General features: G+C 38.2%; 1 protein-coding gene across 1 annotated transcript in view; it reads left to right on the forward strand.

Annotated features, from left to right (window-relative positions):
* Positions 1-24384, forward strand: part of LOC116519673 (receptor tyrosine-protein kinase erbB-4-like) — a 237659-nt gene that overhangs the window by 196898 nt on the left and 16377 nt on the right. The window contains exons 14-15 of the mRNA XM_032233689.1: positions 375-529; positions 9693-9767. Coding sequence (XP_032089580.1) covers positions 375-529; positions 9693-9767 — 230 coding nt within the window. The remainder of the gene's footprint in view (positions 1-374; positions 530-9692; positions 9768-24384) is intronic.

Below are 24384 nucleotides of genomic sequence, written 5' to 3' on the forward strand. Positions count from 1 at the left end.
TACTAGCACATATGAGGAACCTTTACCTTTACCTTAAGAGTATATGACTCTCCCCAAATCAATATCTAAACATATTGTGCTCAGGATGGATTTGAATCTGGGTGTCTCTGGTTCTAGTTCTAAACTTAGTGGAAACACTATGCTGAAGCTACGCATGTTCCCATGAAAGTTTTGCATGGGATGAAAAGAAATAAAGATAGAATCTAATAAAGTATAACAGTGATCTGCCTTCGTGAAAAGTCCCAACATAAGTCTTAAGGCAATGTAAGTATTGCATCCTGTATTAAATATTACACTTACTTGATGTCTCTCAGTAGCTCTTGGGGATCTCAAAACTGGAATGTGGATATTCTGTATTTCTTCTTTCTATGTAGGGACCAGATCATTGTACCAAATGCTTTCACTTTAAAGATGGCCCCAATTGTGTTGAAAAATGTCCTGATGGTGTACAAGGGACAAATAGTTTCATATTCAAGTTTGCAGATGAGGATCGTGAATGTCGTTCTTGTCACCCAAATTGTACCCAAGGGTAAGTTTACATTTACGTATGTTAAAAAAAAATATTGTTACATATGATACTTTCAATCCATTTTGCTGTACCACTTAATCTTGATGAATAAAGCGATTTGTCTAGAACATTACATTTTTATCCCCAAGTCTTTCAGTATGTCTCTATGGATAGCAAAACTAAAGATGATGATGATGATGATGATGATGATGATGGTGATGATGATGATGATGATGATGATGATGATGATGATGATGATGATGATGAATCAATATCTTTATTGTAATAGTCTCTCAGAGTCTGAGTTACTCTACCTTTTACAGTCTCTTTTCTCCCTTTTTTGCTGGAATGGGGAAAAAGAGCAAAAGTATGCTTTAGTGTGTGTTTGCCTCAGCATATTAAGAATGCAGTCCTCCCCTTAACTGTCTCTCCTGCTTTCGTGTTCAGCTGGGAGATGTGAAAGTGAGTAGATCTGCCTTCCCTAGAGTGATAGTGCCACTTTCCATGCGACTCTAATGAAGAAGACTGTTAGATTACATGAACAATGGCATTCATGTACAGAACTGAAGTTCAATGTATAGAGAATAAGTATGGTAAAGATGTGTGCTGCCTTGCCTTTTAACTGAACTGCAGGTGCCTTGCATGTGAAGGTGAGGAGGGTCACAGTTGATCTTTTATCTCTCTGTATCTGCATAATGTACAAATGATGATGATTTTTGAATATAGGATTTTAAACAGAAAAATAGACTGTTTTTTCCTTATGTTGTTATAAATCGCAATGCAATGGAAACCTGGCCTAATTCAGCACCAGGCATGCACGCCTTCCTTTCCATCCTGTTTCCATTTGTATTGCGAAATCTCAAGATTTGGAGGCTGGGCTGAGTGTTAACAGGGAGAGAAATTTATCAGTAAAAATTAGAAGCTTAAAGTTGGAAGTGATCATTGAAATTATTTCTAATAATCCAATCTTTTTGTTGCCCTTCTCTGAATTGGTTTAAGAATATAATTTCTATGAAAGTTTCTTACAGTGGATATGATATTAAAGATGGGGTCTGATCAAAGCATAATAGAGTGGAATGATTTCCCATGAATTGAAAATTATATTTTGGTTAAAATAGCCTAAAATAAATCTGTCTTTTTTGCAGCCACTTCATAGTTCCGGCTTTTATTAAATGCAATCAAATACTTTTAATTTTAAAAAATGGAACATCTTTTTTAACATTTAGTGCTACCAAGTATTCCCAATCCAATATTTGTGGATTTGATTTTTATTTCATAAGTGAAGAAGTTTGTACTTATCCCTACTAAATTTAATTCTGTTACTGTAAGCCCAATTTTCCAATCTAGCATCCACGGATTTTGTATTACCTAAAGATTCTCTCCACTTTTTCATCCAAATCATTAATAAAAAAATATTGAACTGTAGATGATTCATGACTGATTGTTGTGGCACCTCATTCAGTCACTCTTTCCAAATTGATGATGAATTTTATCAATGGACGTTTCATGAATATAAATTTCAATCCATCTTTTAATCCATTTAGTTGTGATGTCATCTAATCCACAGTGAATGATCAGCATGTCTTGGAGTACATTGTCAGATATTTTGCTGAAGTCCTAAAGGGCCCCAGTTGCAATGCTGCCCAGGGACAAGTTAAAATCTCCAAGAAACATACACTTGGGAACAGTAGGAGTGCAGCCCCTTCACAAATTTTTGCAGTCCCCATTTAATTACTAAACCAGTGTTTCTCAACCTTGGAGACTTGAAGTCCTTCCCTGGTCTTTTAATTCTTGTATGGGTTTCAGATTCCCCTGGTCTTTTATTAAATCTTTATATCTCAGTATTTTATCCATATCTGTAACATTTGGGTGCTTCAGTGCTTATATTGTGGATAGCCAATTTAGTGTAGTGATTTATTTATTTTTGCCAAATCTGTAACAACACATTCCTAATTAGATGTCTTTGAAAGTATTTGTTGGATTTATTTTTTTCATTCCAGATGAATATGTGTCATCCCACCTGCAAATTGTGTCCTCCTAATGTCATGATTCTCTTTTTTTTTTTAATTCTATCCACTCCCATGTTAACGCTGCTCCCTGATAATACAGTTCCCACTCTGGAAGTGCTAGGCCTCCTTTTTCTTTATTATCCTGTAGCAATTTAATCCTTAGCTTTTAGCCCTGCCAGATGAACTTCATTGTAAATTTATTTAAGTCTTGAAAGAATGATTTCCCTGGTTTCATTGGTGTTACTTGAAATAAATATAGTATTCTCGGCTCTCTTTTTTTTAATCCTCACATTTTATAAAGTCAAAGATATGTGTTTGACTTTATCTTCAATTTTACAATACAATTTTACTCTTAACAAGAAGAAATTGAGTATTATGTCATCACCTTCCCCCAGTCTTCCTCCTACTTCTGCATCCTCAGCTAATTCTAATTCCTAGAGTTAGCAAAGTTGAGTTAGTGTTGATTAGAATATCTTTATAAAGGCAGTGAAACATCTATACATATATTGTTTTTCCTTCTTCCACAACAGCACCATATTAATTGAATAAAGTGTCACCAAAATAGAAAACCATTATATCTGGTAACCAACATAATTTCCAAAGATTTTGCTTTAGCCATCTGTGACTACATTTCCGCTTCAGTTCTTATGATACATGACTTGTGTTTAATACTCCCCTCCTAAATCTATTAAAATGGCTCTTGTTTGCTATGAATGCCCCTTGTGTGGGAGTATTCCCAATGCTTCGTATGATGGAAGTTGGCACAGATACAGGATCTCTCTCGTATTTATTTAAGATCCTTCTCCTTGTTTCTGATTACCATGTTTTGGCATTAATGTTCACACAGCAGATGTCATGAAACACCATTTAAAACAAAGCCCCCTTTTCCAGAAAACTTCAATGGAATACATTTCAAAGGATAGTGCTGACGCTTGAAGAACCAAGCCCTTTTGTAACAGCCCTTTCTGAATGAATCATTTTTCAAAAGCTACTAGACTTGCTGAATTTGATCCAGATATCAGCCAAATGTGTTGATGAGGCTTAGAAAGCTAGAAGGGATTGTAGTTTATGGAAGCTTCTCTTCTCTGTAAACACAAGTGAACTTTGTCCATTTTTTCCTTAGTTGGGAATCCTCCTTTCTTTAAACCTTGTAGACTAAACAAAAATAAAAAGTTAACGAAGAAAACCAGTAACTTGATTTCTATTTTACCATACCTCCATAAACTTCTCAACCATCAGAACCTGTTCTGCCTTGGTGCACGTGACATTTAATGACATCTTTTTCAAATCAAGCTCGATTCCTGATGATTTCATAGAAGCACCTGTGCTGTTATCTTGGCAACAATATACACGGTATAGAGAAGAGCATTTTCAAATCCAAAGAAGATTTTTTCTCACTACAGCAGTGGTTCCCAAACTTGGCAACTTTAAGACTTGTGGACTTCAACTCCCAGAATTCTCCAGCCAGCTCTGCAGAGCTGGCTGGAGAATTCTGGGAGTTGAAGTCCACAAGTCTTAAAGTTGCCAAGTTTGGGAACCACTGCATTACAGTAAGTGAAGCTTGGCATGCTAGCATTACAGTAAGTGAAGCTTGGCATGCTAGCAGCTGTAGTTGTATGACTTCTGGATGTTTAATATAGACCACTCGACTTATTCTACAATGGACAACCTCTAAAAAAACCAAGAGACAACTAACAAATTAATTTTGTTAAATAATAATTCACAAGAGGCTTTTATTGTTTTGCTGCTAAAATTAAAGCAGTAAATAATTCAATAAAATGTTGATGTCAACAGCTGTTGCCATTCAAAATGAGACCTTTTGTTGGTTGTGCAGCTCTAATTACAACAGAGCTTGTAGGGAAATTAAACTAAGGATGCAAAAAATATCCCAGAATTTGTGGTAGAGGTAACTGCTATTTGGTCCTTTAAAATCTGGGTTATATGGTTAAAAATAATCATTACTACTGGGAAGAAAAAAAAGGCATTTTAGAGGGGCTTAATAATGGAAGATATCTTTTTATAGCTTAACATACAGTATATTTAATGTTAAATATAAGTGCCTAAAATAATATTAGTTCTCTTCTTGAATCTATAAAATATCTGTAAATAAAGAAATGTAACAACTGGAATTTTTGCACCTTCTGTCATTGCAATAGGAGTGGAAAAATTCTTCACTTAATACATGTCTTTATATCAATTGTTAAAAATACAAGTAGGGGCAATAAAAATATTGGCTTAAGCCCATTGATGAGTTTAAATTCAGTTCAGGTGGATAGAGCAGAAAATTGTTCCAGCCAAATACCTTATTCATCAGTCCCTTGTCCCTTGTGGTCTTTCTCCTGAAATTTCTGGAGGCTGTGGTGAATGCATCTGGGCAATAATACATATATATAAAACCATGGCTCTGATGTTTCTTCTACAGACATTTTATTTGGATATCCCCTTCTAATAAAATTGTGCATATATTTTGGAGGGTTGCCAAGCTACCAAGCTATGAAAAAATGAATTTTGTCAATTGTCTCTTCTAAGCACCTACTGTAAAATAGAAGCAAAAATATATTCTGAAACAGCCATTTTGGCTTTTGATAAACCAACTGTGATTCATAATAACTTTCTGGTTTTTTATATTATTAAACATGAAGCAAACAGGCTACAGGTTATCATTAAAAATCACTTGCTTGTATTAATGCTAGTAGCTAAGCAAAATAAAAGTGTGACTCCTCTTTTTTTAAAAAGCTATTCTTATAAATACACCTCCTTTAAAATGTGTCAGTGTGCCATTCGGTGATGATGGGGGACTTTAAGTAGTCACAATGCACATCTGAGATGTTGGTGGCTTTTTTGCCTCATTTCTCTTCCTTCCATCAGTGTTTTAGTGATCTTTGCCCTGAATAAATTAATTTACCTTCTTTTTATTTTCTTATCCATAATTATTCTTCCTCATGGCTTTTTAAGAATCAATGGAAGCAGTGACTGAGATGGGATATCTGGCTTGATTCAGAATAGCAATGATGGGGGAAAAATCAAAATACTTCTCTATATAATATATAATTTGCTGTGGTATCTGGGCAACTGGAATGAAATTGGTATAAAAAAGCCTGTTCCGTAAGTGCAGAGTGCCATTGCCGCACCATTCTGTACTAGCCTTATAAATTGCTCTCCAAGAAGATATTTGATGTATAAACACAAATTGGCAGGTTTGGCACCAGAAGCCTAAATACTCAAAGCAAATGGCTTTGTTAGGATTCCCTAAAAAGTAGGCTGAAGACCCTTTTTTTTTTCATCAGAGCATTTTAGATTTCAAGAGAGGGGAAGGAATTCCTGATGATATTTTTGTGCTCAATGTGATGTTAAAGAGGAATTCATATTTCACCTGGTATACCATGAGACTTTCTCATTCTTATGGGTATTGTATCTGTCCAGTATACATATGAAAAAGCAGTTTTGTGCCCAAAAAATAAATAAAAATAAGGATTTTATCTGAAGTTCTCAAAAGAATGAGAACTCCATCCAGTGCTTGATTTATGAGCCCAGATCAGCTGTGAACCCAGGCATGGAGTGGGCATTCAAGAAGTCTTGATGGTTTTCAGAAGCTCTGCTGCTCATGGAATTGGATGTGAGATCCTTTGGCTGAGAGATAGGCTCTATAGATGATGCACTTTCTTGTGTAGTTCATCTTCATTTGGCACACCTGGAGGAGGAGAATACTCATCTGCGAATGCTGTCATTCTAGTTTGGCAAATGCAATCATTCCTCAGCATTTGGTGAACAAACTGGGCCTATTAGGTTTTAATACTTCTTTATGTAACTGGATGCTTGATTTCCTTAAGTCCCAGCTTGTGAGAGGTGGAAGAAAAGTTTCCGATTCCATCTCCTTGAGTACAGGTCTCCTATAGGGCTGGGGATCCTGAGTCCCTTATTGTTCACCTTGATGACTGCTGTGCCAAGTCTGTGACGAATCATATTGTGAAGCATGCGGATGACCCGGCAGTGATGGGAACTAACTGGGATGACAATGAAGATTCTTATAGGAAGGAGATGAAGGCTTTGGTGGACTGGTGCAATAAAAATAACTTGGGTTTGAATGTTAACAAAACAGAGGAGATCATTGTTGATTTTAGGAAGAGCTGGCATAGTCATACTCCACTTTGTATCAAGGCTGCAGCTATGGAGGTGGCCAATAGTATTAAGTATCTGGGGGTGCAGATAACTAACAATCTGACTTGGTCTCTTCATACGTTGTCTTTAGTGTAGCGTTTCCTGCGTTGGGTGAGGAGAGCACATCTTTCTACTTCTATCCTGGCCACGTTTTACAGAGACACAATTGAGAGCATTTAAAAAAAACTGCATCACTGTCTGGTTTGGTGGCAGCAGCGCCTCAGATAGAAGGTCCATACAGAGAGTGGTAAGGACAGCTGAGAAGATTTTAGGCAGCTCACTTCCTGTTATTCAGGATACTACTTATAAGCGCTATGTGCTTAGAGCTCAAAGCATTGTTAGGGACTCCACACACTCCCTTTACAGTCTGTTTCTGTTGCTCTCTTCTGGGAAGAGGTTTCAAAGTATCCATAGCAGCACTACTACTAAATTCTCTAACAGCTTTCTTCCTTATGCCATCCGTCTTGTACACTCAAAGGATTCTTTTTTTCTTTCTTTGCCATTCTATGCCATTCTTTCTATGCATTCGAATTAGACTGTGATAGTTCATGGCCGGTGTGACAACCATGGATCCAAATAACCAAGAGCATGTCTTGCATTGGGTGGGGCATACTAAATATGGCTTTTATCTCAGGGTAGTTACCATGTTATTTGGTAGTGAGGGCAGTATCTTCAGCTGTGGAAGAAAGACCAGTCTTTTATTGCTTTTGGGCTTGCTGATGTTACTTCAGCCTGCAGAGAGGGCATGACGCATAGGAGTCCATTTTAGACATTATATCATGGCAATAGGAGTAGTGAAACAAAGTTATTTCTCCACTCTGATCATAATGGTCACCCAACACCTATATTTAAGGTGATCCATTCTTTCCCCTTCCTTGTTGGGAAAGGACAAGTCATAGCATCATCTGGAGGACCCCTATAGGAATATTCTAGCTATCTGAACTATAATCATTGAGATTTGCTCATAGTTCCTCTTTGACTGGGCAAGTCCTATTAAAATACCTGGTGTATAGTCTTACAAGTTTAGCTGGGATGTTTTAACCCACTGCCTTTTTGTTAGATCCATGATTCTCCTGGCAAGAGGGGTGCCCTTTCTCCGTGTGTAGTTCTGGTTGATGGGAAAGAAGAGAGATTGAGTCTGAAGCTTGTAACCTGTGAGATGCTTCAAACCTTCATGCTTTTATTCCATGTAATATCTACATGAGGCCATTGGCTGAAGCCATTTGATAGTGTGAGATGATACACTCTTGTACATGTTGATCCTGGGCTGTCTGAGTGATGCTGTTGGATGCTTGGGTCTAGAGCAGACTTGGCCATTTTACAACCTGCGGGTCACATTTGTATATCCCTGTCCAATCTGAGGCTGGGAGAGGGAGTAGTGGCAGACCCAGGTTTTCCACAACATCCCAAGATTTCATGTAGCCCCTTGGAAAAATCAATTGCTCACCCCTGGTCTAGAGGTTATGAGGATGGATAAGAACAGAGTCGGGCTCAACCCTAGCACTTTAGCCATTGTGAGTATTTATTTTTGGACGGGTTTGCATTTCCCCATTTAGGAATGGTGTATAATCTGGAGATTTTTCTAGTTCCTGCTCAAAAGTGAGGTGACGGCTCTTGCCAAGAAATCTATTGCACAGACCCATCTTGTATATTAGCCACGCCTGCTCCTGGACTGGAGAGGCCACCTATCAAAACAATAATTTGTTCCTTAATCACTTCATGCGTGGACTGTTGCAATGTGTTGTAAATGAGATTGCCCTTGAAGATCCCTTGGAAGCTGCCGCTCTTCCAGAATGCATCAATGCAGGCAGTAATGGGTGCGCCAGACTATGCCCGTGTAACACCGTGGCTCATGAACTGCATTGATTACCAGTTAGATTTCAGATGCAATTCAAGTTGCCGGGTTACCACAAATAAAGCCCTTTATCCATAGACCCTGGTTGCTCGAGTGACTACGTATCCCTGATCCCTGCCCTATACAATCCAACAAGAGTTGGTTTGCATCACGCTCATTCAATCATATCACTTGATGCGGGAAAGAAGCAGGCTTTTTCTTGTTGCAATATCTACCCTCTTTAACAATATCCCCCATAGAGCCGTATGGGGCTATCTTCAAAAAGTGCTTAATAACCTGGCTTTCCTCCAGGCCTTCGGTTGGTATGTGTGGTGAGCCTTTGATATAATTTTACAGGTTAATCTGATGATTTTATTCTTCTTGACACAAAGACACTTCTTCTCTTTCTTACATTGTTTCTTGCTATTTTAAATGTTGTATGTTATACAGAGCACTTAATGGAGTTTGGTAGTATTATAAATGTGATCAATCAATAAACACGCAACTGGATGGATATAATTACTTATGATCCAGCCTCGATAGAAGCAGCATAACTGAATGGTAGTTATGCCCCTTGAAATAGAGAAAATGTTAATTGTTATCTTTTAAGCCATACTATAGTCAGTAATGATTGAATTTATTGGGCCATTGTATTAAGGTACCATGTAGATCCTTTCCTTGGCAGGTGAAACTTGGCTCTGATCATTTTTATACAACTCCACAATTATCTGTACTGAGGTAAGTAAATGAAGAATCACAATTTGTATCCACAGTGATTTAGCTTTTCAATTTTACAAACAGCAGAGCATTGTAAACTGAAAAACATTTGAAGCAATGGTTTCATGACGCTTGAGGGAATATTGTTATATAACTGTTTGGAGCAAGGAAAATGGAAGGGGGATGATGATGATGATGATGATGATGATGATGATGATTCTGCCTATACAATGCCTAACTCATGTTTTTTCTTTCTCTCTTCTCCCTTCCCCCACTTCCACCTGGATGCGCTGCAGGTGCATAGGCCCCCGCCTTGAGGACTGCATTGGTTTCATGGATAGGTACTTGCTGAGCACTTGCTCCTCTTGCCACACCTCCCATGTTCCATGTGTGCGCAAAGGTGCTTGTGTGTGCATGGCCCCTGTGAATGGTGAATGATCCTTTTCTGTTCTGTAATTGCCTGCAGGTGTAGAGGCCCCACTAGGCATGACTGCATTTACTATCCGTGGACACGCCAGTCCACGTTATTCCAGCACGCTAGGTAACATCAGCCATCCCAACTTTCTGTTCTTTTCGTTCTTTCGTTGTAAGAAGTAGGATAATCACATTACCCAGTTTAGTAAGTGGGATCCTAAATTTATATTCATCCATTCAAGTCTTTTTGGGCTACTTTCTATACTATCGAGACTTACTGAATTAAATAAGTTTAAGCATGCACCCTCAAATGTAAAATTGCAGTTCCCACATGCTTCCATGATTGTTTTGGAATTTGAATATTAAAAATGATTTTAAAAATGAATGTTTAGTGGAGGTTTAAATGGAGAGTGGGTAAGGCAGTCTGGAGTCCTTAAAAGATTCCATAGCCTCTATTCAAACCACACTACCTGATGTGGGACGTAGAACAAAGCTTATTGCAACAGCACCAGTATAAATAAATGTATAAACATTCCACATGAGAACTAGCCTAGTGTGGTGGTTAAAAATCAGACTTGAAACCAGGAGACAGTAAGTTCTGGTTCTGGTTTAGCGACAAAACCAGCTAGGATATCTCGGGCTAGTCACTCTTAAAGCATGAGGAAAGAGGCAAAAACAAACCACTTCTAAAATCTTGCCAAGAAAACTGCAAGGACTTGTCCAGGCAATTTCCAGGAGTTGAGTTTGAAAAATAGAATGGATCATTTCTGGCTAAATGTCCCAAATTAATCAAACTGGTTGATGTGATTTTCTGCCTCAAATATTGTACACTAACCTTACGTCTGCTGACCTTTTTTTTTTTTTAGATCAACATCATCTTGTAAAATGTAGTTCTTTTTCTTACTTGTATTTAGATATACCATATTTTTTGGAGTATAAGACCTTCCGAAGTATAAGACGCACCTATCTTTTGGGGAGGAAAACAAGGGAAAAATATCTGCCTCCCAGCGATTTGCCTCCTTGCAACAAACAGCACAGACAATGGTCGCTGTTTGTAGTGTTACATTTCAGACTATATTTGTACATATGCTGTTAAAATTGATGTGCTTTCTGGAAGTATACGTTATTCTCTGCTATTTAAAAGAAGATACAATAACACTGGGCCTCTTCAGATCAAGCATTTATTTTAAAAAGCATCTTCATTTTGTTAAGTTGTCTAGATAATAATAAAGCAGTCTTGAAAAAAATAAGCCTAATAATTTGAACATCCTATAGGGATTTATAGTTACTGACTTACCTCCTTGCAGCAAACAGCCTGATTAGCACAAGAAAAAAAAATCTGCCTCTGTTCCCAGCAATTTGCCTCGTGGAGCAAACAGCAAGTTTCACTTTCAGTTTCTCCCGATCATCAGTTGTTTCAGGCTGCAGGGATTACTATAGCCTCTGCAAGCCCCCATTTGCTACAAGGAGGTAAATTGGTGGGAGGCAGAGGGTGGGTGGGGCTACATTTAGTGTATAAGACGCACGCAAATTTTCACCCTATTTTAGGGGGAGGAGGGTGCGTCTTATACTCTGAAAAATATGGTAATAGCTGTTTCTGAAAATATTGAAGGAATTTGTCTTAATTATCTGATAATTCTTGAGAGGTATTTGATTGTTTGCTTAGTTATTTATTTTTATACTCTTACTATCTCAACAAGTGATTCTGGGTGGTATATATCATAAAACACATACATATGTAAAACTGTTGCCATGGATGTTAATTCAGACAAGAAATGGAGGCCTTAACATATTCAGGGCCTCAGGTCTGGGAACACCACCAAGTCTTCACAATCTTATAAAAAAGCAATCAGGGTTGGAGCTATCCTGATTTTGGGAGGGAAAAAGTTTCAGAGGCTAAGTCTATGACAGAGAAAGCTTGTCACCTGATTCCCACCAGCTGACATTCCTTGTGTGACAGGGCCTGTAAGATGCCTAACCTGCTCAACAAAATTAGTATTGTCTTATATTACAATGTACAATTTTGATCAAAAATATAAATGTACTTCTAGGACACATTTTGATCCTGAGGCTAGATTGCATATTAACAGAATAAATTCAGATCAGCAGAAAATCATATATAGATGGGCATTGTTAAAATATATTTATTTTTGGTCCAATGACTGTTCCTATTCCTACCCAGGAACTCTGTTAATACAGTATATTACCAAAGATCAGGTAAAATATTATTTGATCCAGGAAGAGAAACCAACACATTTCAGTTCTAGGACACTGTTCCACTCAATGGAACAAATACATACTTAGAACTATTGCTTACGTTTGCAGATAGGGGCAAAAGGAATATGTCCTCCTGAAGTAATGATGGCTTACTTCTGAGCATAGAATCAGGCTAGGAGCTTGTACTAAAGTGAGCAAAAAGTTGGTATTTATGAATGGGAATTAGATTGATGATTTTAGTATGCTTATTTAATAAGATTCCTCACTGTTGTCCAGGAATATATACAATAGATGTCACTTGAAGGCGCAGAAGAACTGTACACTGATCCATGCTAACATATAGACTTGGAATAGAAAAAGTAGAATAAATACAGGAATAATTTCCCATTAGCTATCAATAGTAAGGAGCCAGATGTGTCCCAGTTTTTGCCAGGAAAGAATTTCCTCTTACAGAACAACTGGCAGAAAATGGACTCATCAGCTCTAAAATCAGCACTGGAAGCATGTGCCAAGAGAAAAGAAGAGAGGAATGGAGTGTGTGCCAGAATTAGTTGGCAATCTTTCGTAGGTTGGCAGATGGCTTCTAGCTTGCTTATTGTTGTGTTCTCCACTTACTAGCTGTTCCAAGCTTTTGTCATGCACTTATTATGGTCATTTTTTGAATGATCATTTTAACTGTACTTGGAATGAGTTTTATTATCACTTATTGTTTGAAAATCATGAAAAACTGAACTGATGAATATTATAGTGATGAAGGGATTTTTAAATAGCCAGAATCTCTGCACAGAAAGCATCACATATCAGCCTTCACGCTGTAGACTAGTTTGAATTTTGCAGTTCAAATCTTCGCTCAAAAATGCATAGGCTTCTATGGCCCGTGCTTGGTTTCAAACACAAATTCAGAATCTCTGAATTTAATGAAAAGGAGAACTGTAGTATATGTCACTTCATTTTAAATTATTTTACCTAGATATATTAATAGATGCTAAAGAGGTTCAAAATATAATGTTCAACACCATATAGTGTAATTGCCGCTAAGGCAAGGACTTTGTTTGGAGAACTACCATCTATGTCCTCCCAGTATACATTACCAGAAGACAAACTGAGACAATAAAACTTAACAAAATGAATAGTCATAATGACTAGGTATGAATGCAAATTTGAAGGAGGAAAGAAATTGAGAATATGTATGGACATCTATATAGCGGCATCTCATTGAACTAAATTAATCATGAATCAGTCCAATATTTCCCTCTTATCAGCCACTTGCCTATTGTACAGTGCTGTAATATAAGGAAGGAGTACAAGGGATGTGGAAACAAGTAGTTTATTAATCTTTCTACTGTAAAATATTATAACTTTTTACCCTAAAGGAAGAGTGAGCATATTTCTCTTTACCATAAACTTCCCAAACAATTAAATGGTGGCAAGTTTAATGATGCCTCATGCTTAAAATCAAAAATCCAAATACTCTATTTTTTCAGCTGAGAAGCCAAGGCTTGTTTCTAAAGAGGAAAATAAACAGGAAGAAAGAAGGATAATTCATCTAGTATGTAGGATTTTCCAAAACAAAACAAAGTTTTCTTCTACTCTCGTCCATGAATGAGGCGTGAATATTTTAAAAGAACTTAAGAGTCTCCCTTTATAGTGATTTCACGGTCTGTTTACTTGGTCACAGGATGGGAAAAGGTGGCCCTTGCCATCTTCCAGAGTGATTTTCAACTTCCCAGAATAGCCTTCAGCGCTGAAGTTGCCTGGAGATCTCCTACTTCGGGACTAATCCAGCTGGTCCTGGTTAGCTTCCATGCCAGCCAGCCCAGGGCTTTCATTGCTGATACAATGAATATATAAAATGAGTACCCTATGAGACTATTAGACACAATTCTATCCAGGAGGCCACTCCAAAGTTTTGTCACCTTAGATCTTTTGTCACAAGACCCCACTACTACCTGGCATGCCTTAGTCCAGTGGTTCCCAAACTTGGCAACTTTAAGACTTGTGGACTTCAACTCCCAGAATTCTGGGAGTTGAAGTCCACAAGTCTTAAAGTTGCCAAGTTTGGGAACCACTGCCTTAGTCCTATGAAATGTATAGAGGTCATACATAACCATTGCCTTCCTGGTATGTTCTAGTACAGTGTTTCTCAACCTTGGCAACTTGAAGATGTCCGGACTTCAACTCCCAGAATTCCCCAGCCAGCGAATGCTGAGCTAGATATTCTGCATTTTGCGAATGCTGGCTGGGGAATTCTGGGAGTTGAAGTCCGGACATCTTCAAGTTGCCAAGGTTGAGAAACACTGTTCTAGTAAGTACCTGGAACTTCATTTGTGTACCAGATAAAATACCTTGAGCCAGAAAGTGATGCAATATTCAAAGCCTAACAGCCCAAATGAAGAGCTAATGCATGACTATATTTTTTTTAAAAATACTAACATTTCAGCTTTCACAGCAAGCATTCAAGGTATAATTAAGAGCAAAAGAATCCATAAAATGAAAGGGTACCATTTTTTTTTTTCTTTTTCTGGTAGATAAGCAATTATAATGTGGCAGATGTAATCAGCATAGGGAAACAATGTTTTAATATTTCCTTCTCTAATCAGATGTATGTATTGATTTATACCCTAAATAATGGTCCCAGTTATTTTCACATATCCCCTTTTAACTAACAGGAACCTAATTAGCCAAGTCTTTTCCACAGAGAAATGGTGGGGTAAAACTGTGTGCATATATTAATGCTCTTCATCTTTTCTTCCTGTTGAACAAAAGCACATTTCTTCTTTCGCATCACCTTTTACAAATACCAAGCTTTCTTTTCTTTTCTGTTGTTGATGGTGTATGTATACAAAAGCTAATTAACAGCAAATCCTTTGTAAAGCAGTGAAACCTTTTCCTCCTCGTGTTTGATAACCACTTCACAGCAGGATTTCATTATAATTTCACAGTAACTCAGTAACACAGAATACATGATAGGAAAGGGAAACTTGCCTTTAATAAGTTTTGCATGTTTGTAGATGACTTAATTTTTATAGCACCATGCTCTTCTATGTCGATTACACTTTTCCATATGTTCCAATTGTTTATAAGTTAATTGTACCCTATTTAATTAAGTAAAAACTACTTAAACAAGGTTTTTTTTTTTTAAAAAAAGGCATATAAACAGAGAGGTAATATTTTCTAAGTGGAAATGAAATAATTGATTTTTAATTGACAAAATCCTACTTTAAGTATTACCCAGTTACAATAAGATTTGGTTAAAGTAGCCAAATAATCAAGGATTATGACAACTGTAGGTCTCATGCAAGCGATCTCAGAAAAAACAGTTCAGTAATTAAAATATTTATCATTGATTAATCAAACTGAACAAGTGACATGACTAAAACTGTTTTCGTCACCTTTGTATCAACTCTTTCAATTTTGATGCCAGATTAATCCTATTGCTTCAAAGGGGTTAAATATAAATCATCCTGCTACATTAGGATTCGTTACATTTGTTTAAAAAACCCATGATTTTGAACATTATTAACTATTACTCTTAAATTAATATTAGAAAACTGTACAGTGACATTTTAAAAATAATGTAGATGTTGTTGTTGAAGAAAATGCTTTGTAATTTCCCCAGATACCAATATCTTTCTTCACAGAAGGAACCATATCCTGCAAAGTAGAAAAAGAAATAATCTGGTTGTTCCACAATGAACAAACAGTTTATTTACTTCATAGAGCAGTGGTTGGCAACTTGGAGTTATCCAATGCTTTGGTCTATATTTTTGCTCTAGGCTATACATCCAATTATCATGGATTATACACATTGTAGTCCAAAATAACTAGGGGGCACCATGTTAGCTGCCTCGTGCACACTATATACTTCTATTGTGGTACCAACATTAATTTAAATCTCTGTGTCGTCGGGAGTGGATCATTTTCAAGTTAGCTCTTCAATTTTCTTTCTTTCCGGTTATTTTGGTAGTGGTCACAGTGGGGAATTTATGTAGAACACTGAGATTTTGTTTATTCTAAGCTTAACATTTTACAGCTTCATTTAGCTGTAATTACAAGCAACACCTGAAAGGTAAGCATCATTAAGAGGAGAAGAAATACAAAATCTGATACTTGGGAATATTGCAAGATTCTCTAGTGCCTCATTAATAACAAAGGCCCAAGAACCTCAGTAGATGAACTTACATGCTAAGCCTAAATTTCTGCCGCTGTTTGCAGTTTCATCGCAAGGAAGGCCACCTGTTCTGAAGAGCCCTGCTCTTTATTAAGCTGAGAAACAAAAGCCATTTTTAACATAAATATTAGCTTGCAACAAGTATCTTTCTCACTGTGGGGATAGCTGTCAGTGAACTTTGGATCAGATAGAGTGGCAGAATTAATATACCCAAACCACAGCATGTTTCCTTTCTGTATAAGAGGTAAACAGATTTTATGGTTACTTACTTGAGTTCCTTTTAAAGTCATCAGGGACCATGTATCACCATTTAATGAATGCAAGCTTCATCTGGCCTGATATTTACAGCCCCAATTCTGAGACCAGAACATAGTGGGGAAGTTTAGACAGATAGATGGGTACAGTATCACATAATTCTATAGGATATAATTTTATATGCTGCAAGTAACTGAGTCCTTTATAAAATGTTTTTATGCAGACGCTCATTTCATGCTTATCCCTTCTTTTTATAGGAAGAATGACACAATCACACACACAAACACACACACAGACACAGATCTATATGGAACAAGTACCTTATGCCTCATGTAGTTGTTCCTGGCATTACTGGATCAGTGCTGTTTTCCCCCTCAATTGCAGAGAAAGAGAGAATTGGATTGATTATGTGAGTTCCAACAAACTGCAGGGAACTCTATCCTTATTGCTGCCTTTTCCTTGGCTATCAGACGTCCGTGTGAAAAGTCAGGATATGAGTTGGCCGAGTATGCAGTGAGGACTAAAGGTTAAAGGAGTATGGAACCGCAGCAGCAACAATCCTTCCTTCCCTCCTCCTCCCCCTCCCCCCTCCCCTCCCCTCTATTGGGTCCTGTCAACAGGTGTGACTCATAGTATTGCCAATTTTTCTTTCCCCTCAGTTATACACCTTTAAATAAGGACATCCCTTTTCACTAGGTTAATAACTTCTGGATCTCCTTCCCCATATGTTGTTTTCAGTATTATATTTTATAATTATTGCTGATATTTTGGGTTCTGTGGATCTTTTATCCTAGAATATAGATAAGGCAGGAGCTTGTTTCTTTCAACTGATGGAAATATTATTTTAGTAACTATAATATTGTAGTAAATGTAATACTGTAATACTACAAGACCCTCACTTGACACACTTGAATCCCTTATAAACAGAACACTGACATCCCCTAAACTCTAGCAATAGCAATAGCAGTTAGACTTATATACTGCTTCATAGGGCTTTCAGCCCTCTCTAAGCGGTTTACAGAGTCAGCATATCGCCCCCACAGTCTGGGTCCTCATTTCACCCATCTCAGAAGGATGGAAGGCTGAGTCAACCTTGAGCCAGTGAGATTTGAACCGCTGAACTGCAGATAACAGTCAGCTGAAGTGGCCTGCAGTACTGCACCCTAACCACTGCACCACGTCGGCTCATACAACTCTGCTGAACTCTTCAACTCTGCTGAAGATGTTACCTAGCCTGATAACAAAATAAGTTTGGTGAATGAACCTTTCCCCTCATCCTACACCTGAGCTACAGATATTCACCACTATTGCAAATATAAATACTATTCTTTATCTTTCCTATCACAAATGGCAGGAAAGTATTTCTCAAATTTGTAATCAGAGATGAGTTGACTGCTATATATATAAAAAAGAGGACAGTTGCCTATCCTTTAATAGATTTATCTTATTTTCAACCCAGAAAACGAATACTCCTAAAACTGACATCCATTCTTGTCCATTATTATCACTCTATCATCTTGGGGGTGGGTGGGTTGATTTGATGTCAAATTTTTAAATTATCTTGCTTAAAGTTCAGTGGAGAATATCCTTTGAATATTTTCTGGTTGTGTGATTCTTCTCCAATGCTGGCGAGCATTATGTTCGATATCAGCATTTGACGTGAAAGGGTATTACAGCAGCAGTCAACTTTTGATGATAATGGGGAACAGGCATATAACTGCATCGAGAATTTTATAGAATCAGGCACGGAGCATTATTTGTCTGCTTTTGACAAGTAATATTCAACTATAGGTTATGTGAGAAACCTATAATAGGATTTCTCCTTTTAGTTTCTTCCCCTACAGTTGTACCTCTGTTAAAAGAAAAGAGGTTCTCGTAGATGTTTTTGCTTCCCACAGCATCTAATCGGAAAGTATCACCTGATGATAACCGTTCTTAATCATAAAAAGAAATACGACCATGGTCTCCTTCTGGGCTAGTTCTGATGTTTGGGAGCATGTTTCTAAAACATAAAGGTAGAAGGTAGTTTTAGTTCAATTCTAGTAAATACTATCAAGGCGAAGTGACTGTGGATTCAAAGGCTTATTGCATCCAGAGATATTTTATCTTTAATTCTAGATGGGGTTGTACTTCCTCATATAAAGTTGACTCTTGATAAGGGGGTTCTCCTGGACCCCAAATTCCTGCTAAAAACACAGATAAAGGCCATGGCCAGGAGAACAATATGCACAATTGCATATTTTAGCTATCAGTTGGATCTCAGTATCCGTCTTTGGGTGCAATTTGAGATGGTGTCATCATTACAGTCCATCATGGCTTAACACCTGGTATCTATGCGATTGCCTTCTCCAGGCTCAATCTGCCCAGCATGGGAGATCAAAAAAGGATTGCGTACTCTGATATTTTATTTTATTGCTTATTATTAAACTTGTATGCCACGCATTTTCCCAGAGGCGAGATATCCAGTTCTCTTCCTTCTTATTGGGCTTCCAAAGGGCTGTAAAGACCTGACTATTTAGGAAAGCATTTGGAAAACAGAGGTTTGGTTTGTGCCTGTGAGTTGGCATATTCATTGTTCGGTGTGGGGTTGTTCATACGTTGGGTTTTTCAAATTATTATGTTTAAACTTTATTATGGCATTTCCTAAGATTGCTTATAGCCCATAGCAATTTAGCAAAACAGGTCATTGTCGTTTAGCAACCGTTCACAGTGGCAACGGTGATGAAAAGTAATTTTACAACTAGTCATGTATTTACAAGTCTCTTATAGTACAAAGGACAACTGAAGAAAGAAAGATTGTAAGCAAGCACAGTTGTGATTTCAGTTATTGACAGGGGTGGGATTCAGGCGGTTCAGGCAAACTGGTGGTTATGATTTTGTACAGTTTGAAGAACCAGTAAAATCAACCCCCGGCTAGCCCCGCCCACCCTGCCCTATATAGTATCTTCCCTTTGACACACAGTCCAGCTAATCTCCATGCTTCACCTGCTCTGCTCACCAAAGGTAAGCATGCAGCCCCCTTGTCCTTCGCCTCAGTCCAGGGCCCAGGGACACACCAGTCCTTGGCTTTGGCCTTGCCCTGGAGCCACCGCCTGCTCACCACCCGCCTCAGCCAGGTCAAGGGAATGTGCCATTCCCTGCCTCCAGCCTCTGCCCACATGCCACCACCCCCCAGCCTCAAATTACCAGACAATTCTTCTTACCTAAAGTGTTGCAATGGAGATCTTGCCGCCATCCCTTGCTGAGGCTTGGTTGCTCATGAAGATGCTCCATGTGCATCCTCCAGAGGAGGGCCTTCTCTGTGGCTGCTCCGACCCTCTGGAACGAGCTCCCCATGGAGATTCGTACCCTCACCACCCTCCAGGCCTTCCGCAAAGCCCTTAAAACCTGGCTGTTCCGACAGGCCTTTGGCTAAAGACTTGTAGCCCCACCTCAAATGGTATGATTGCTGTGCTTTTTAACTGTGTATGGTCTTTATGTTTTGTAATTTTGTCTGTTTTTCCCCCTCCCTTGATTTGTAAGCCGCCCTGAGTCCCTTTCAGGGAAAAGGGCGGCATACAAATAAAGTAAAATGAAAATGAAAATGAAATGAAATGAAATGTGGTCTCCAGGTCATCAGCTGCTTCTCTCCACTGCTGCTCTTGCTGGGGGAGAGAGTGTTTCTTGTGCAATTTAGCAGCTTTGAGCTCCCCACTTTCCTCCAAGTCCCATCCAGAAAGCGGGCAGTACAGGGAAGCAGTGCTGCATGCTTTGCAGGTGAGACTTAGAGGAACGCGGTGGCTCACAGATGCTGAATTGCACAAGAGACGCTCTCTCTCTCCCAGCAAGAGCAGCAGCTGCTTCTCTCTGCTGGAGAACAGAGATGGAGTGGAACAGGCCCTGAAAGGCTGCTTGGTCGACCCTTGCTGCGTGGCGGAAGCCGTGCTTGTGCGCATACACGCGCACTCACATTTTCAGTGAACCAGTTGTTAAAGGGGTTGAATTCCACCACTGGTCATTGACTGCTTTGCTTAACAACCAGTTGCTTGGGTCACTAAATGAACATAACCTGTATAGAAGCCTTAATAAATAAATAACTAGGAAGTATAATGTTGTAATTACAATTATTACCAAATAACAATTTAAAAACACCATTGCACGAAGCATATTATGAAAGAGCTAAGGAAAACTGCAACAAATATCAGTTTGCCACTATGGACGTACAATTCCCTTGATATTAGAAATGTTTGGCAGCTCCTCTACAGAAGATATGCAGTAATCAGCATTTGGCAATATCTGACATAAGACATGAAACGGAATAGGTCAACAACACCTATTGAACATCACGAATCAATTAATTTGCATCAGAACTGTGTACTATTTGCATTTGTTCAGTTATTGAGGAAGGATGTTTTATAAATGTCGGTTCAAATTTTAATTCTAAGTCCAAGGTGGTGAGTTTTGAAATACTGCCAAACAAAAAAACCAGAAGGATTGGAATTACTTTTGGCTAAACATAATTTATGACTAGATCATGGTATGAAAGTAGTCAAATTGCTTGGTTATACCATTAACATTTCAGTAAATTATCAAATCTTCACTTTATTCATGTTTATTATTGAATAGGTTCAGTTGGAATCGTTAACTTCTGCATAGGTTTAGCCTGAAAATGAATACAATGAAAGACATCAAAACCTTATTTCATTCAAATTCTGGTAAATTATTTAGGTCCTTTTTCTGGAACACAGTTCCAGAAGGCATAGTTAGAAAATATTTCCAGTGTAAAATATTATTTATGTAAAATATTTATCTACTTCCTGTCATGGAGTATATGTCCTAGTACAGTGTTTCTCAACCTTGGCAACTTGAAGATGTCTGGACTTCAACTCCCAGAATTCCCCAGCCAGCGAATGCTGTACTAGTAATATTGAACACTTAAACCATATAATAAACACTGTCCTAGTAATATTGAACACTTAAACCATATAATAAATATTCACTACAAAGCGTGGCTTAAACAACTTTATGATTAATCAAAAGTAAATGTTTTCATTAACATAATACATGCTTGAACTAGAATGTTTGTATTGAGTGACAAGCATGTTCTAAAGGGGAAAACATTGCACAGTTACAAGAAGATATCTTTAAAAACACAGTGTTTTGATAGTTAATGTTCACTGAGCAAGACATTTGGCTGGCCAATATTGGGCATCCTATATGACTAGACTTTTATTTTATCACTTTTTCAACAGTCACCTGGGATTTGATAATCACGTTGTTACTTAGGTAGAGCATTTCACAGATTGAATGCTATACTTGTACTGTACCTGTAATGGTGATAGCTTCAAAAGTCACATCAAGATATCATATATTACATACTTGGGGGGGGGGGGTTGCTGCAAACTTGAATAATTGAAATTTATGACCCCCAGAATTTTTTTTCTGTCATGTACTTCAAAAAATTAGAGGGAAAGCTTGTGTTCAAGTGTAAATACTGGTTTGTTCTGCCTAAAATTGTTAAATTCTAACACAATATGCTGGAAAAAAATTAGAGATTCTAGGGGAGACATAATTTAGGGTTTTATTTATTATATTCAACTAAAAACCAGTATTTGACCTAAACAAAGTTGGAGTAAAGACAAATATAACATGTTAATAAGGTCTAAACACCATGAAACAAAATGCAGATGGCATGTATTCAAGCTGTTTCATCACATTGTAAATGCTATAACAAACAGCATTTTAAGTGTACCTTGATCTGCAATGGATGTGCGGGTTGTCCTTGACTTATGATAACAATTGAGATCAAAACTCCTGTTGCTAAAGGAAACATTTGTTAAGTGAATTTTGCTCCATTTAATGACCTTTTGAGGTGTGGTGGTGCAGGGGTTGGAATGCAATATTGCAGGCTAGCTCACTGCTCAATGCCAAGAGTTTGACTCTGACCGGCTCAAGGTTGACGCAACGTTCCATCCTTCCAAGGTTGGTAAAATAAGGAGCCAGATTGTTGGGGGCAATGGGCTGACTCTGTAAAACCACTTACAGGAGGCTGCGAAGCACCTTGAACCAGTATATAAGTTTAAGTGCTATTGCTATGTCTTACCACTTATTAAGTGAATCATTGTAGTTGTTAAATTAACATGATTATTAAGTGAATCTGGCTTCTTCATTAACTCACAAAAGTTGATCACATGACCCCGGGACACTGGAACTGGCATAAATCTGAGTCAGTTGCCAAGCATATGAATTTTGATCCAGTGACCATGGGGATGCCGAGATAGTCATGAGTGTGAAAAATGATCATGTCACTTTTTTCATTGCATTGTTACTTTGAATTGTCACTAAATTAACTGCTGTATGTCCAGCACTACCTGTATAGGGATTTGTTTATTTTCCTTCCTAAGTAGAAAAAAAAAGTATGACCACATCTAGTTTACGATTAATTCGATCCTGATACAGTAAAGACATAGTAATACACTGATCCTTGTGTTCCGGATTAAATATGTATTTGCTGAATGTACTTTTCTGCAAAGGTGAATCAAAGGCAAATTTTCTTGCATATTTTATGTGGATATTGCAATATTGATTTTTTTCCCCCCTGGAAATGCCAGCTGAGGTTTCTGATTCCCCTCAATTGGTTTAAGATAAAGTGGGTTTGGATTTAGTCTTACTGAAATAAAATTTAATGGAGGAGAACCGTGACCCGTCAAAACCGCAGTCGACAAAACTGCGCTCGACGAAAGCGCGTACCTGACGTCATCAGCAGCGCGACGAAAAAAATTAAAAAATAAATAAAATTAAAATTAAAATAAAATGAAAGCAAGCTGATTCACATAAAGGTAAGGGTTAGGGTTAGGGTTAGGGTTAGGGTTAGGTTAAGGGTTAGGGTTAGGTTTAGGGTTAGGTTTAGGGTTAGGTTTGGGGGGGTTAGGGTAAGGTTTTCGCTTTATTTTTAAATTTACCGCTCACCGCGCGATGTTTTCGTCGCGCTGTGAGACGTCACGTACGTGCTTTTGTTGAGCGCGCAATTGTCTACTGCGGTTTTGTGGTGGAACCGAGGAGAACTACAGAAACAACTCTGATAGTTGATGATTTATTTATAGAATCTTTAGAAGGACTCCTAGAGCAGTGTTTCTCAACGTTGTCAACTTGAAAGTGTCTGGACTTCAACTCCCAGAATTCCCCAGCCAGCATTCGCTGGCTGGGGAATTCTGGGAGTTGAAGTCCAGACACCTTCACGTTGACAAGGTTGAGAAACACTGTTCTAGAGGGTTTTTGTTTTTTACTAACCCAAAAGCACAACTAGATTAAAATCAGAAAATCAGTCCCAGAATATAAACATGTATTATCCTGATTTCTAAGGTTGGATGGGAAACGCAGTATTGAGAGAAAGCAGAAGAAGACAGTGATCGCTTAATAGAAGCCTTTGTCTCATACTGAGTATTCCATGCATAGAATACTCACACCCCGTAAGAGATAAGAAGACAGGAAGCTGACTACACATTTTCCCCTCTGTTCAATTGTGTCCAATCTTTAGTGATTGCTTGGACAAATCCTGCAGCTTTCTTGGCAAGGCTTTCCAGAGGTTTTTCTTCTTAGAATCAGAGGGTGGCCCAAGGGCAACTGGCTGCTTTTGTGCCTAAGATGGGACTAGCGTTCACAGTCTCCTGATTTCTAGCCTGATGCTAGTCAAACTGGCTCTCATGCCAAGGTGGCGCAGTGGTTAAATGCAGCACTGCAGGCTACTTCAGCTGACTGCAGTTCTGCAGTTCGGCTGTTCAAATCTCACCGGCTCAGGGTTGACTCATCCTTCCATCCTTCCGAGGTGGGTGAAATGAGGACCCGGATTGTTGTTGGGGGCAATATGCTGACTCTGTAAACCGCTTAGAGAGGGCTGAAAGCCCTATGAAGCGGTATAGAAGTCTAACTGCTATTGCTATTGCTATTAGTCCTACCTAATCTGGCTATCAGCAGTATTCTGTGGACTTGTTATTTTACAGTAGCGATTAAAGCCAATTAGTTTCAGTATAAAAATGTAGAGCCGCAGCATTATTGCAATAGTTGGCAAGAGACAAGAACTTCCTTTTCTTTTGTAGGGCAAACGAATTAAGACAGTAAAAAC

This window comes from Thamnophis elegans, chromosome 1 (assembly GCF_009769535.1).
Source record: "Thamnophis elegans isolate rThaEle1 chromosome 1, rThaEle1.pri, whole genome shotgun sequence".
Taxonomy (NCBI): domain Eukaryota; kingdom Metazoa; phylum Chordata; class Lepidosauria; order Squamata; family Colubridae; genus Thamnophis; species Thamnophis elegans.